The 15,064-nt window shown below is 35.7% G+C and overlaps 1 protein-coding gene across 3 annotated transcripts in view; it reads right to left on the bottom strand.

The window, feature by feature from the left end:
* Nucleotides 1-937: 937 nt before the first annotated feature.
* SEC22A (SEC22 homolog A, vesicle trafficking protein) overlaps nt 938-15,064 on the bottom strand; it is a 74,119-nt gene continuing 59,992 nt past the window's right edge. For all 3 annotated transcript variants that reach the window (XM_027845309.1, XM_027845311.1, XM_027845310.1), the window contains one exon: nt 938-1,594. In XM_027845309.1, coding sequence (XP_027701110.1) covers nt 1,394-1,594 — 201 coding nt within the window. In that variant the 3' untranslated portion in view covers nt 938-1,393. The remainder of the gene's footprint in view (nt 1,595-15,064) is intronic.

Raw genomic sequence — 15,064 nt, 5'->3', positions numbered from 1 at the left:
GCATATAATAAAAATTCTTAGGTAAGTACCTATAAAAGTACACCAACCTATACAGAAGGACATGGTAATCAAAACCACACAATGATGAATTTCCCTAAGTGTCCTGATCTTTCCTCAGCCTCGTTCTGACATCTCATTTTACTTGCAAATGTATATTTTAACTAGCAGCATCAAATCCATGATTTTTCAACATATCGAATTTCATGAAAGAATAAAATGTTAAAAATGAAAGAAACTTTGGAAATTCTCTCCTCCAGCCTACCCGCACTTTACAAATGAATAATTAAGCCTAAAGAGGCAGGGACTTGCCAAAGGTCAGTGAGTAGCAGAGGCAGGATTTGAGCATGAAATCTCCTGATTCCCACTCCAATAACCTCCCGCTTTCTCAGGCTGCTAGCAACCTTCACATTTTCTGCTTGAAAATGTTAGTTTCATTCTTTTAAAATGAGACATTCATGAATACGGCTGCCAAAAGCAGGACTGATTATCTCATGGATTTTACAAATGTAGGGAGCTTTTGTTTATGCCTGGATTAATAATACAGAATTTCAAAGCATTTGGACATCTTTTACAATTTCATCAGGAAGGCTACTCAGGACTTAGACAGTAGCACTGAAAGGTAATTACAGTTCTAGAGACATAGGGTAACTTTCTGCCTTATGGTAAACTCTAATAAAATTCAGTAATAATGGTCACTTTCAAAATTACACAAAAGCAGCTTATAAACATTACTGTCTCCTCAAATATTTCTAAACCTCTCGCCTAGGTGAGACTGCCAGGATTATCTTCAGAATTATGTGGTTTCTAGGATTAAGGATTCAAGTTAGAACTTTAAAAGAACCAATAAAAAAATCACATTTAGACACACAAATGCACGTTCCTGTTAATGTATAATCCAACACTCTGACATTTAGTAACTACTTTTTCATTTCAAATATAAGTTTGCCAGTATGCCATAGCATCTTTTTATTTAATCTACACTACTGCCTCACAAAGGCAAAGACCAAAGTTGGCACTAGTTCATACTTGGTTTAGAGAACTAGTACTATGTTCACGTTTTCACTGGATTTTTCAGAAAGGCTTATGTGCTGCTTGCTACTAGTTATCTTCCAAATTTACTCTGTCCATCCACAAACTCAGCAGAGCAAAAAGGGGCCTGTCTTCTTTGTGATGATGATCCCTCAGTCAGTAATGTTTTCAGAGACTTTTGGAAGAATTCCATGGCAGGTATACTCAGAGGCAGATAATGTTGTTTTCAAACAACAGAAAGAAAGGTGGAGAAAGGAGGGAAAATGACGCTCCTCGTGTCTGGTGGAAATCTTCCCTGTTGACAGGCAGGAGGCTCTCTTGACACTCTAGGCAGCTGTTGCAGGCAAATGTAGTCAGGCTTGTTTCAGACGTTATAATCGGGGGACTTGCCTTGGGGCTGCCTCAGCCAGATCTGTAGTGTCACAAACACTCCCACAGTCACATGAAAGAAAAGCTGCCAGAGGTTGCGGAGTTCATATAGATACATGTTGCACAGACAAATTAAGCCAAAAGTCAAGAAAGATTTTACATTCCTCCAGCCAGTGCAGTAGATGAGCAAATAACACTGTCCAAAAACAAAAATCAAAGACAATTATTATTGGTCAGGAAGAGATCTTTCAGCAACCAAATTGCAATAGGCCAGCATACAATAATAGTCATAATAATGGCCAACACTTGTTCAGCACTTTGAGGTTTACAAAGTACTTTACAAATATTGTATCATTTTATCCTAATAACTCTGTGAGGTAGGTGCTATTATTTTCTTCTCCATTTTACAGATGAAGAAACTGAGGCTGAGAGAGATTAAGTGATCTTTCCAGAGTCACACAGCTATTAAGTGTTGGAACTCAAGTCTTCCTGACTCAAGTCCAACACTCTATTTCCTAAGCCTTCCAGTTGCCTTGGGGATAAATAAGAAATGTTATTCAGTGGTGAATCAATTTAAGAGCTCTAAATCACTGTCTTAAAAACTCCACAGCTAACGGAAAAGATAATATTTTCTTTTATTCTCTTCACTTTTCTAAAATAAAAAATGCTAAGTACAATATTTAAGAAGCACAGTTGGAAATTCTCCACAAGCAGGCTGAGCAAATTTCCCAGGATGATAGGCTACTAGGTCTGTATATCTAAGGGCTAAGACTACTGCTGCTCCTTCCTGTCTACCCTAAACCTAGAAAAGTACAAAAAGTGCATTATATATATGTATACATACATACACATATAATCTTTGATAAAATGGTGGTGAGAATGGACATGAATGAAAAGGACTGCTATCCTAGAAGTCAATTCCAAATAGGTCCTGACTACTTTCAAGGTTTAACATGGCACAATAAAACCCACAGTCACTCAAAGTAAGTGCATTCCCAAGACCCCTCTGTATATGACAGTATACATATATTTGTACATATTTGCAATCATATAACAAATGACAATGGACAGAACCTTAAGCAACTCAACCAACTTCCAGAAAAATCTAAAATTCACCAGAAGCCATAAAATGTCACTATGTGATATTACAAAGCATCACAGGAAAGAAGACAATGTTCCTGTGCTAAACTGAAGGCTGGCTTCAGAAAAAAAAAATTTAGTAGAGGTGAATATCCTTGAGCAGACATAAGAGACTAAAATGCCTTGTGAAAAACTAAGAATGAAGCAGTGACAATTCAGAAATACACCATGTTAAACTGGTTCATAGGTTGTGGTGGTCAAAAGTATGCACAAAAATTACAAAGTAAGAAACGGGAGAAACTGTGGTCTTAAATGATGAAGGGTACAGCAACACCAATGAAATCACTGATACACCAAAATACCAAAGTAAAAGTTGGATCAGTTCCAATAAAAAATTATAACTGATTAAGAAGCATGTTATGATTCAAATAAATTGAGTTTTGCAATTAATTATATCTGTGAGAACACAATTATTAACCTGTTTAACCCAATACCTTTTCTCCCTGTTACACATACACACATACACACACACACACATACAATATACATATATGCGGGTAGCTAAGTGGTACAGTAGATAGAGTGCTAGGTCTGGAATCAGGAAGTTTCATTTTCCTAAGTTCAAATCTGGCATCAGATACTTCCTAGCCATATGATTTTGGGCAAGTCACTTAACCTTGAACTCCTATAAAATGAGCTGGAGAAGGAAATGAGAAACCACTCCAGTACCTTTGCCAAGAAAATCCCAAATGGGGTCATGAACAGTCAGACATGACTGAAATGACTGACCAATGCATTGTATCTATAGGCACATGCTGCAAATATAATTTACATGCACATAAGTACATATGTATTGGTACTTAAGTTTTATACATGCCTTTAACTTTTAATCACAGCCATTTCCCCCACCCCAAAACCTACCTGAATTCTTTTTTAAATTTTTATTCATTTTGAATGTAAATACAAAAAAGAAAAAATAACATTTCCAAGTATACAGTGCAACATAAAAAGAGTATTCAATATAAAACCATGAATTTCCATTTCACACTATTTACTTTTTTTAAAAAAATTATGGAATAAATACTACACATCATTTACCCTGCTTTTTCTGTGCTTCCTTCTAAATTTTCTTTTGTTCTCTTCTGTGCACTTTTTATTTTTTTCCTCCCTCCCTCCCCACCCCACCGCAGAGAAGGCTACCCCTAAACACTAATATGTGTATGTATGTATGGATAGACGTATGTATGTATGTATATATGTACGTATGTATGTATGTATATAAAACCATAGTATAAATATTTCTACTTATCAGTTCTTTCTCTGGATATGGATAGCATCTTCCTTCATAGGTTCTTTATACCTGATTTGAATAACACCAAAATGATTTTTGAGTAATACTCAAAATGACTTAGTCATCCAAAAGTATTCTTAGAACAGTATTGCTGTTACCATGTACAGTGTTCTCTTGGTTTTGCTCATTTCACTTCGTTATTTCATGAAAGTCTTCCATGTTTTTCTAAAATCAACCAGCTCATCATTTCTTATAGCACAGTAATAGTCTGTCACAATCATATACCACAACTTGTTTAGCCATTCCTCAATTGACAAGCATCCCCACGATTTCCACAAAGAGACCTGCTATAAATATTTTAGAACATATGAACTCTTTTCCTTTATCCCCAATCACCTTGATGTAATAATGAAGTTGATAGGTCAAAGGGTATACACAGTTTATAACTGGGCATAATTCCAGATTGCCCTCCAAAACGGTTGAATCATTTCACAGTTCCATCAACAATGAATCAGTGTCCCAATTTTTCCACATCCCCTCCAACATTTCAACTTTCCCCTTCTATCATTTCAGTCAATCTGACAGGTATAAAATCGGATCTCAAAGTGTTTTAATTTGTATTTTTTTCATCAACAGTGATTTAGAGCATTTTTTCATATGACTATATATACTTTTGATTTTCTTCACTGAAAAACTGCCTGTTCATATCCTTTGACCATTTATCAATTTAGGAATGACTTACATTTTTTAAAAATGTGACAAAGTTCTTTACATATTTGATATTATACGAGACCTTTATCTGAGAAACTGTCTATAAAGATTTTCTCCTTCTGTCTTCTTTTTGCTTTCCTTCTAATCTTGCCTACATTGGTTTTACTTGTATAAAATCTTTTCATTTAATGTAATCGAATTTATCCATTTTACATCTTACAAAGCTCTCTTATCTCGTTTATTGATAAATTTTCTCCTATGCATAGGTCTGATACGCATTATGTTCCATGTTCTTCTAATTTCTTTACATCTCCCTTTACATCTATGAATCCATTTTTACCTTATCTTGGTAAATGGTTTAAGATATTGTTCTATGCCCAATTTCTATCAGACTGCTTTCTAGTTTTCCCAACAATTTTTGCCAGATAATGAATTCTTATCCTAAAAACTTAAATCTTTACATTTGCCAAACACAAGGTTACTATAGTCATTTGCTACTGTATATTGCATGTCTACACTGATCCACTTCTATTTCTTAGCCAATAACCAGATAGTTTTGATAATTACTGCCCTACACCATAGTTGGTAATGCTAAACCGTCTTCCTTTACATTTTTTTCATTAATTCCTTTGATATTCCTGACCTTTTGTTCTTCCAAGTGAGTTTTGTTATGATTTTTTTCTAGCACAGTAAAATACTTTTTTGGTAATTTAATTGAATAAATAGGTAAAATTGTCATTTTTATTATACTGACTCTGCCTACCCATGAATAGCATTTCTCAAATTATTTAAATCTGACTTTATTTGTATAAAATCTGTTTTATAATTATGTTCATGTAGTTCTTGGGTTTGTTTTGGTAGGTATTTTACACTGTCTACAATTATTTTAAATGGAGTGTCTCTTACTATCTCTTCTTGCAGGGTTTTGTTGGTGATACATCAAAATGCTGATAATTTATGTGGGTTTCTTTTATATCCTGCTACTTTGCTAAAAAATATTGTTTCCACTAACTTTTTACTTGAGTCTTTAAGAGTTTCCAAGTACATCATCATATCATCTGCAAAAAAGAGTTTTATTACCTCAATGCCCATTGAGATTCCTTCAATTTTGTTTTCTTTTCTTATTGCTACTGCTAAGACTTCCAATACAATACTGAATAATATTGGTGACAGTGGGCATCCTCTTTTCACTCCTGATCTTACTGGAAAGCTTTCTAGCTTATCTCCATTACAAATAATGCTTGCAGATGATTTTAGGTAGATGCTTCCTATCATTTTGAGGAAGAATCCCAAGTAGTTTTAATGGAAATAAGTGTTGCAGTTTATCAAAAGCTTTTTCTGCATCTATCGATATAATCATATGATTTTTGTTACTTTTGCTATTGATATAATCAATTATGTTAACAGTTTTCCTTATGTTAAACCATCCCTGCATTCCTAGTACAAATCCCACTTGGTCACAACATATAATTTTTAATTTGTTCTTTTTCTAGTTTTTTTTAAAAATCCAATTCACTGGTCTGTTCTTTCTCTATTTTATTTATAAAAGTCAGAGATAAATTTTCTTCTTCTTTTTTTTCCAGGCAATGGGGTTAAGTGGCTTGCCCAGGGTCACACAGTTAGTAAGTATTATGTGTCTGAGGCCGGATCTGAACTCGGGTCCTCTTGACTTCAGGGCCGATGCTCTATCCACTGCACCACCTAGCTGCCCCTAAATTTTCTTCTGATCACTGCTTTTGCTGCATCCCACAGTTTTTAATATATTATCCCATTACTGTCATTCTCTTTAATGAAACTGTTCCTATGATTTGTTCTCATTCTTTAAGATCAGGTTTTTAGTCTTCAGTTAGTTTTTAATCTGTGTTTCCATGGTCCCTTATTGAATACAATTTTTACTGCATTGTGATTTGAAAAGGATACATTTAATATTTCTGCTTTCCTGCATTTAACTATAAAGTTTTTATGCCCTCATACATAGTCAATTTTTGTAAAGGTACCATGTATCACGAAGAAAAGGAGTGTTCCTTTTTATTCCCATTCAATTCTCTCCAGGTATCTGTCATATCTAGCTTATATAAGATTCTATTCAACTTTATTTTTTGGTTAGATTTATCTAATTCTGAGAAGGGAAGGTTTAAATCCTCCACTATTACAGTATTACTATCTATTTCCACCTCTAATTCATTTCATTTTTCCTTTAAAAATTTGTTATGTTACAGCATTTCCTGCATATAGGTTTAGTATTGATATTGCTTCATTTTCTGTGGTACCTTTTATCATAATGTAGTTTCCCTGTTTATCTCTTAATTAAAATGATTTTAGGTTTAACTTTGTCTGAGGTCATGACTACTACCTATTTTTTTTTTACCTCAGCTGAAGCATAATAAATTGTACTTTATTTTTTAAAATATAATTTCCCAGTTACATGTAAAGACAACTTTTAACATTCTTTTCTTTAAATTTTGAGTTCCAAATTTTCTCTCTCCCTCCCTTACCACCCCTCTCCCTAATTTAGTAAGCAATTTGATATAGTTTATACATGTTCAATCATGCAAAACATATTACCACATTAGTTATGTTGTGAAAGACACAAACTCAAAGGGAAAACACACACACACACACACACACACACACACACACACACACACCCAGAAAGTGAAAAATAGTGCTTCAATCTGCATTCAGACTTCATCAGTTCTTTCTCTGGAGGTGGACAGCATTTTTCAACATAAGTCCTCTGGAACTGTCTTGGATCATTGTCTGATATAGCTTTTGACAATACTGACCACTCCTAGATATTCTCTGCTCTTTGAGCTTTCATGACACTGCTCTCTCCCATTTCTCTTCTTTCCTGTCTAACTATTCTTCTGAATCTGCTTTTCTGGAACATCACAAATGTCCTGGCTCCTTATCCTAGGTTTGTGTCCAAGACTGTCTGGGTCCTCTTATTTCTCTGCACTCTCTCGGAAATCTTATGACTTTCCATTGGTTCAGTTATTATCTCTATGAACATACTCTCAAAACCATGAATCCATCCCTAATATTTCTCCTAAGTTGCAATTTTTTTAATGATTTAATATTTTATTTTCCCCCATATTACACATAAAAACAGTATTAGCACTTTTTAAAAATATTGGGTTCCAAATTCTCTCCCTTCCTCCCCGACTCCTCTCATTGAGAAGGCAAGTGATTTGATAGAGGTTATATATGTGCAGACATGCAAAACATATGTCCATGTTAGTTCTGTTGTGAAAGAAAACATAGACCTTAAAAAAAAAATGAAGTACAGAAAAAGTAGGCTTCAATCTGCATTCAGACCCCATCAGTTCTTTCCTTAGAGATGGATAGCATTTTTCATCATAAGTCCTTTGTGATTGTCCTGGATCATTGTATTGCTGGTATTTCCCATTTTTAAATATGTTTCTTGTAAACAATATGTTAGATTCTGATTTTTTAATCCATTTGGCTATCCATTTCCGTTTTATGGGTGAATTCATCCTATTCACATCTAAAGTTACAATTATTAGTTGTGTATTTCCCTTCATCCTATTTTTTCCTATTATTCTTCTCACCCTTTTTACCTTATCCCTCCTCACAGGTAAGATTTCTAACCACTACCTCTCTAATCCACACCATTTTAAAGAATTCCTCCCTTACTCTCCTATTCCTTAGTCTACCCAACTCTCTAAGAATCCCTCCTTTATCTGTCCCCCCTCCTCCTGCTTCTAAAAGGTGCTCCCTTATCCAGACCCCATACCCTCCCATTTCTTCACGAATTTAGAAGACTTTTATACCCTTCCAGATGTATGCTATTCCCTCTTTAATCCAGTTCCAATGAGAATAAGGTTCCAGCACTACCAGCCCTCCATCTCTGCCCCTTGCTTCCACTGTACCAATTCCTCCATTCATGTATGATATAACCTCTCCTTACCCAATTTTATTTTTTAGAATCATCCCATCATCCTCAACCCCAAGTCTTCTAAGTATATACTCTTTCAAACAACCCCAAGTAACAATAACATTCTTAAGAGTACAGATAACCTTTTCCCACATAAAAAGTGAACAGTGTGACCTTATTGAGTCCTTTATAATCAGTCTTTAATGTTTACCTTATGTTTCTCCTGGATCTTACATGTCAAATTTTCCATTGAGTTCTGGTCTTTTTGTCACAAATACCTCAAAGTCTTTCAATCTGTTAAATGTCCATGTTTTTTTTTTCATTCAGGATTATACTCAGCTTTGCTGAGTAAGTTATTCTTGGTTGCGACCTCATCTCCTTTGTTCTCTGAAATATAATGTTCCAAGCCCTTCACTCTCTTAATATAGAAGCTTCTAGATCTGGTGTTATCCTGACCATAGCTCCACAGTATTTAAATTGTGCTTTTCTTGTTTCTTGAAATATTTTCTCCTTAACCTGGGAGCTTCAAAACTTGACTACGATGTTCCTGTGAGTTTTCATGTTGGGATCTCTTTCAGGTGGTGATCAATAGATTTTTTTCTATTTCTATTTTATCCTCTTGCTCTAGAACTTCAGAGCAATTTTCCTTAATGGTATCTTGTAATACTGTATCTAGGCTATTTTTTAAAATTTAACTTTCAGGTAGTCCAATAATTGTTATGTTATTTCTCCTCAATCTGTTCTCTAGATCAATTGTTTTTCTACTCAGATGTTTCACATTCTTTTCTATTTTTCACTCTTTATCTTATACCATCATTAGCTTCCCCTTGCCCAATTCTAGTTTTTAAGGAGTTATTTTCTTCCTACAAGTTTTTGGATCTCTTTTTCCAATTGGCTGACTTTCTTTTCATAATTTTCTTGATTTTCTTGAATTGATCTTATTTTTTTTCCTAATTTTTCCTCAACCTCTCATTTGATTTTTAAAGTCCTTTTTAAACTCTTCCAAGAACTCTTTTGGGACTTGTAACCATTCGACATTTTTCTTTGAAGCAGGAGTGACTTTTTTACCTTCACTATCTTCTTCTGAATATGAACTCAGATTTTCTCTATATCCAAAGTAGCTATCTATGGTAGGGTTCTTTTTCCTTCACTTACCTCAGGCTTCCAGTTTTTCATACTGTTTTATCTACCATCTGGAGGCCCAACTCCTTTCTGTCCTTGAGCCACAGCAAGGGCCCCCAGCCATTCACCTCAAATGCTGTTGCTCCCTGAGGGCCCTCCCACAGCTGCCAACTTCCACTTTCCCCTCTGCCCTAGAACAGAAACCACGGACTCTGCTTTCCTGCAAGTACCCACAGCCAGCAGGGTCCCTGCTCCTCTGCTACTGGGCTCACCAGTCATGTGCTCATTTCTCCTCACCCACAACTCAGGACTGCTGGTCAGCACAACTGGGCCTGGCATCCTGTGACAGTGGAGGTTCTTCAGTCTTCCCCAACTCAGCTATCCAACCCCCTACATTGTCCTTAGGGTGAAAGCTCTGGAAGCTCTGGCTACCTCCAGACCTAGCTGTTTGTTGATTCAGCAAAGTCAACTAGAGGCGTGCACTTCAATCTAGGCAAATCTCTGCCAAAGGAGGTTGGTTCTTTCCTAAGGTCCTCTCAAATTATCTTAGGAGGCCAAAAGCTTTACTCAAACTTTTAATTATTTCTGCCACTTAAAGGTCACTTTTGGGCAATATCTTATCTTGTTTGTGGGAGAAATTTGGAGAGCCTGGCATTTCCTGTCTTATTCTGCCATCTTCCCAGAATCTTCTCCTTGAACTCTTGTTTACAATAAAAACAATTTTTTAAAAGTTAAAACCAACAAACTATGATCATGGCTTAAAATATATCCCAAGAGTTTTTCTTATATGATTGAAATCACAGGCACACAAATGACCAGATACTTTGCTTCTGTTTCGGGAAGGCATTGACTAATCTTCTTTTGCACCTCACATCCTTGCCCAGTTCAAGATTTGGGCTTGAGGGTCATGTTTCACCTTTGTATCCCCACCCCCTAGCACAACACACAACAGGTGATTAATGTTTGCTGAATGAGTGGAGGACGAAGTGGCTGTGCCATGCTAATCTACTCTGCTTCCAGGGGTACCCACAGCTTGAGAAATGGCAAATTATGCATAAATTTTTCAGGTCTGCTCAAAAGTGCTTGGCAAAATTTCTGATGGATGGAGAAAATGAGATATTAGCATCTAGTAAACTGTGGGCCCCTAATGACTGATCATAATGAAAAAATATCAACATTATGTTTCTTCCCAGTAAGATTTGTTTTAAGAAATGTTACCTGACAAAATGATTATCTACTCTCTCAAAAAAAAATACTTGGGAGACATTGTTTCATCATGATGCAACAATCTACCTGACATTCTCCTATACAGCATTTTTATTCGCTACTTTAAAAGCAAAACATCCACAAATTATTTTAAGAAGCAATCAGGATTGCCAACAACAGAGATAAGATGTCATTCACTGCAATCAAACTTGATAAACTTGGCAGCCTGGCAACTTCTGAAGATAACAATAAATAACTTGGAAAACAAAGATTGTAAAAAAGTCAGGGACCACTGGAATTAAAGTTTCTATATAAGAATTGTGTGCCGGCATTCTAATAATGGTCCTGAAAGCTTGCAGTGAAAATTAGCTTGATTTAGTTTGCAGAATCAAAACTTTGTAATGACCTTACTGTCTGCTATCAGAAGAAATATGCCACTTATAAAAACCCATATCAAAAATGACTTTAGCCAGTAATGATGATAATGAATGCTTAAATTTGTGTATGTTATCTTTCACTTACAAACCAGCTGTTTCTTCTCCTGCCTTTTCTAATCCTGTAGGTACCATCATTTACTAAGCCAAGCTCCAAACTTTAGAGCAATTTTTAACTCCTTTCCAGTGAATTTCCAAAACCAATCAGTCACCACGTCCTGGGAATTTTTCCTTCGCCACCTCTGCTCCTGTTCATTCTCACTACTATCACACTGGTTGGGGCCTTTAATGTCTTCTGTCTATATCACTGTAAGAATCTCCAAATGGATTTTTTTTCTGACTCTCATTTCTTCTGGCTCAATCCATCTTGCCTTCTATTGTTGGATAAAACTTTTTAAACACCTCTTGAATTAAAGAAACATTAAATTATGGAAAACACAGAGTATCACATCAGTCCTGGAAGAGCCTAATTATTACCATCCAGATGCCCATCAATTGGGGAATGGCTGAAACCAAGTTGTGGTATATGATTATAATGAAATACTACTGTGCTAAAAGAAATGACGAGCAGGCTAATTTCAGAAAAACCTGCAAAGGTTTACACAAACTGACGCAAAGTGAAATGAGCATAACCAGGAGAACATTGTCCACAGTAACACCGTATGATTATCAACTGTAGATGACTTAGCTATTCTCAGCAATACAATGATCCAAAACAATTCCAAAGGACTCGTGGTAAAAAATGCAATCCAGCTCCAGAAAAAGAACTGATGGAGGCTGAATGCAGATCAAAATATACTATTTTTCACTTAATTTTTTCATGTTTTTTTTTTCTTTTGGTCTGTTTCTTCTTTCTCAACATGACTAATGTGGTAACACGTTTTGCATGATTGAACAGGTATAACCTATATCAAATTGCTTACTATCTTAGAAAGGGGGACTTGAGAGAGAAAGGGAGAAAACCTAGAACTCAAAAATGTTTTAAAATGAATGTTAAAAAGTTGTCTTTACATGTAATTGGGGAAAAATAAAATATTATTAAAAAAAGAAAAAGAAAAAATTATTCCTCTCCCCATTTTAAAGCTAATGACAGTGAAGGACAGTGACAATTATTTGTCCATGGTTATAAGTTAGCAGAAAAGTCAGGCCAAGACCTAGAGTTCCTCATTCCCAGTCCTCTGCTCCACTCAGAATACCATGACTTACCTAAACCATTTTATACTCCTCTTCAAAAATCTTCAGTGCTTTGATGAGAAAATTCAAACTCCTCAACCATACATTCAGGACCCCTCAAGCATCTTTATCACTAATCTCACTGAACCAAAATGGTCCTTAAATAATTCAAACTTTCACAGGGTCATAAAATTCAGTGCAGGACCTTAGAAATCACCTAGTCCAATACCTTAAGTTTAAAAAAAAAAGTCCTATTTATGTCTTTGGTTTTTATGCAACTGTTATTTCTGAATATATTTCACCTTTGGGATGCCATAGCCTACACTCTCGCCCAGCACCAGAAATGAACCCTCTTTTGTACCAAAGACAAAGAAATTAGGGTCTGTTTCTGATAATGCAATGCTACCTTTCTAGCCCTTTACTTCTCCGCTGAAAGGAAGAATATATGTTTCATTATTTTAACCAGGACCACTACTGATATTTCAGTTACTCAGAGTTTGGCTTCCTTTTAGGGATCTTTCACCTGCATGGTTATAGTTATGTATATTGTTCTTCTGATTCTACTCTTTTCACTCTGTATCAGTTCATATATATCTGTTTCTCTGGATTCCTCATATTCATTATTTTCTGATACACAGAAATATTGCAATACATTCTTATGCCACAATTTTTTCAACCATTCAACTAACCGCTGGGCACTTTGTTTTCAGTTCTCTACTACCATGAACTGTGCTACTAGGAATACGTGTATATGTATATACATACACATATATGTGTATATGTATTTGTGTGTGTGTGTGTGTTTGTTTATCCCAAGTAGTATATTGCTGGGCCAAATGGCATAAATAGCAGTCGCTTTTTGCAAATAATCCCAAACTGTTTCTGAGAATGGTTGGAAAAACTCACAGTTCCACCAACATATACTGTTCCCATTTTTTGCCAACTTGGTCAATTTGCAAGGCATAAGGTAAAATCTCAGAGTTGTTTTAATTTGCAGTTCTATTAATAGTGATTTGGAGCAGTTTTTCATATAGTCATTGACAGTTTGTAATTCTTTGTTTGAAAACTATTCGTTCATATTCTTTTACCATTGAACTACTGGGGAACAGCTCTTCCTCATTTTGCGGATGAAGAAACTGAAGCTCAGATAGATGAAATTATTTGCCCCTCTCAGAGAAGTTGTAAATAAGTGAACCAAGATTCAAACTCAGGTCTTGTGAAACTAAATCAAACACTCTTTCTCCCACCTGAGAGACAGGAAAACCTCGGTTCAAATCTTGCCTAAGATACTAGCTGTGTGAAACATGGGCAAGTTGCTTGACCTTTCTAAGCCTCAATTTCCTCCTCAATAAAACAACACCTATCTCATAGGCTTATTGTTAGGATCAAGTGAGATAATGAATGTAATATGCTTTTCAAACCTTAAAGCACTACACAAGAGTAAACTATCTTCATCCCATAGTGTCTGTCACCTACCTGCACACCTCTGTACTGAAACTGGTCCCACTGTGTGGTATGTTCCTAACCCTTCATCTCTATTAAAATCCAACCCACACTCCACAGTCCAGCTCAAGTACCCCCTCCTCTGTGAAAGCCCCCCCGGATCACCTCAGCCAGGAATGATCACTCATTGTAGTATAGGGGAAAGACATTAGAGTCAAGAAAGCTGCAACTAGCCTTTGCTCAGCTATTAAATACTTGTGTGACTTTAGGCAAGTCATTTCCCATCTGTAAAAAAAAAAAAACAACAATGTATTCCTTTCTTCTTCTAGTATTCCTTTAAAATACTGGAGCACTGTATTACTCATATGTGTTCACTGAATTCTAAACTCTGAGGGAAAGGGCTATTTATATTTCTATCATGTCCTCCACAGTTCTTAACACAGTACCTACTATACAGCAGTAATGACAACAACAACGACTACCGTTACTGTTATTGTTCAGTCGTGTCCAACTCTTCATGACTCCAGTTGGAGTCTTGTTGGCAAAGATACTGGAGTGGTTTGCCATTTCCTTCTCCAGCTCATTTTTCAGATGAGGAAACTGAGGCAAACAGGGTTAAAATGACTTTGCCAGGGTCACACAGAGGCCGGATTTGAACTCAGAAAGATGAATCTTCCTGACTCGAAGCTCAGCACTCCATCCATTGTGCCACCTAGCTGCTCCAATAATAACAATAACAATAATAATAATAATAGCAACTTATATATAACACTTTAAAAGGTTCACAAAATACTTTACTCAGCAATCCGCTACACCTTATATACAGATGACCAATATATACCGAATTGCTGATTGACTACAGTGTTTTCCTAAATAAACTGATAAAGATAAAGAAGATTTTATATTTGTTTTATGAATCACCTCAGAAAGATTTTTTAAAAAGGGTAAAGGACCTATTTATATAAAAATATTTATAGCAGCTCTTTTTGTGGTGGCAAAGAATTGGAAATTGAAGGGATACCCATCAATTGTGTAATGGCTGACCAAGTTCTGGGATATGATGGTAATGAATACTAAGAAATGATTTTAGAAAAACCTGAAAAGACTGATATGAACTGATGCAAAGTAAGAACATTGTGCATGGTAACAGCAATACTGGACGATGGTCAATTGTGAGTGACTTAGCTATTCTCAGCAACAGACAATTCTAAAGGACAAAGGACTGATGAAAAATGATATCCACCTCCAGAGAAAGAACTGATGGAGTCTGAATACAGATCAAAGCATGCTATTTTTCAGTTTCTGTAT

The sequence above is a fragment of the Vombatus ursinus genome, unplaced genomic scaffold (assembly GCF_900497805.2).
Source record: "Vombatus ursinus unplaced genomic scaffold, bare-nosed wombat genome assembly UNPS02014959.1, whole genome shotgun sequence".
NCBI classification, from domain to species: Eukaryota; Metazoa; Chordata; class Mammalia; order Diprotodontia; family Vombatidae; genus Vombatus; species Vombatus ursinus.
Note: the sequence above shows the minus strand (reverse complement) of the source record. Positions and strands in the feature narration are given on the sequence as shown.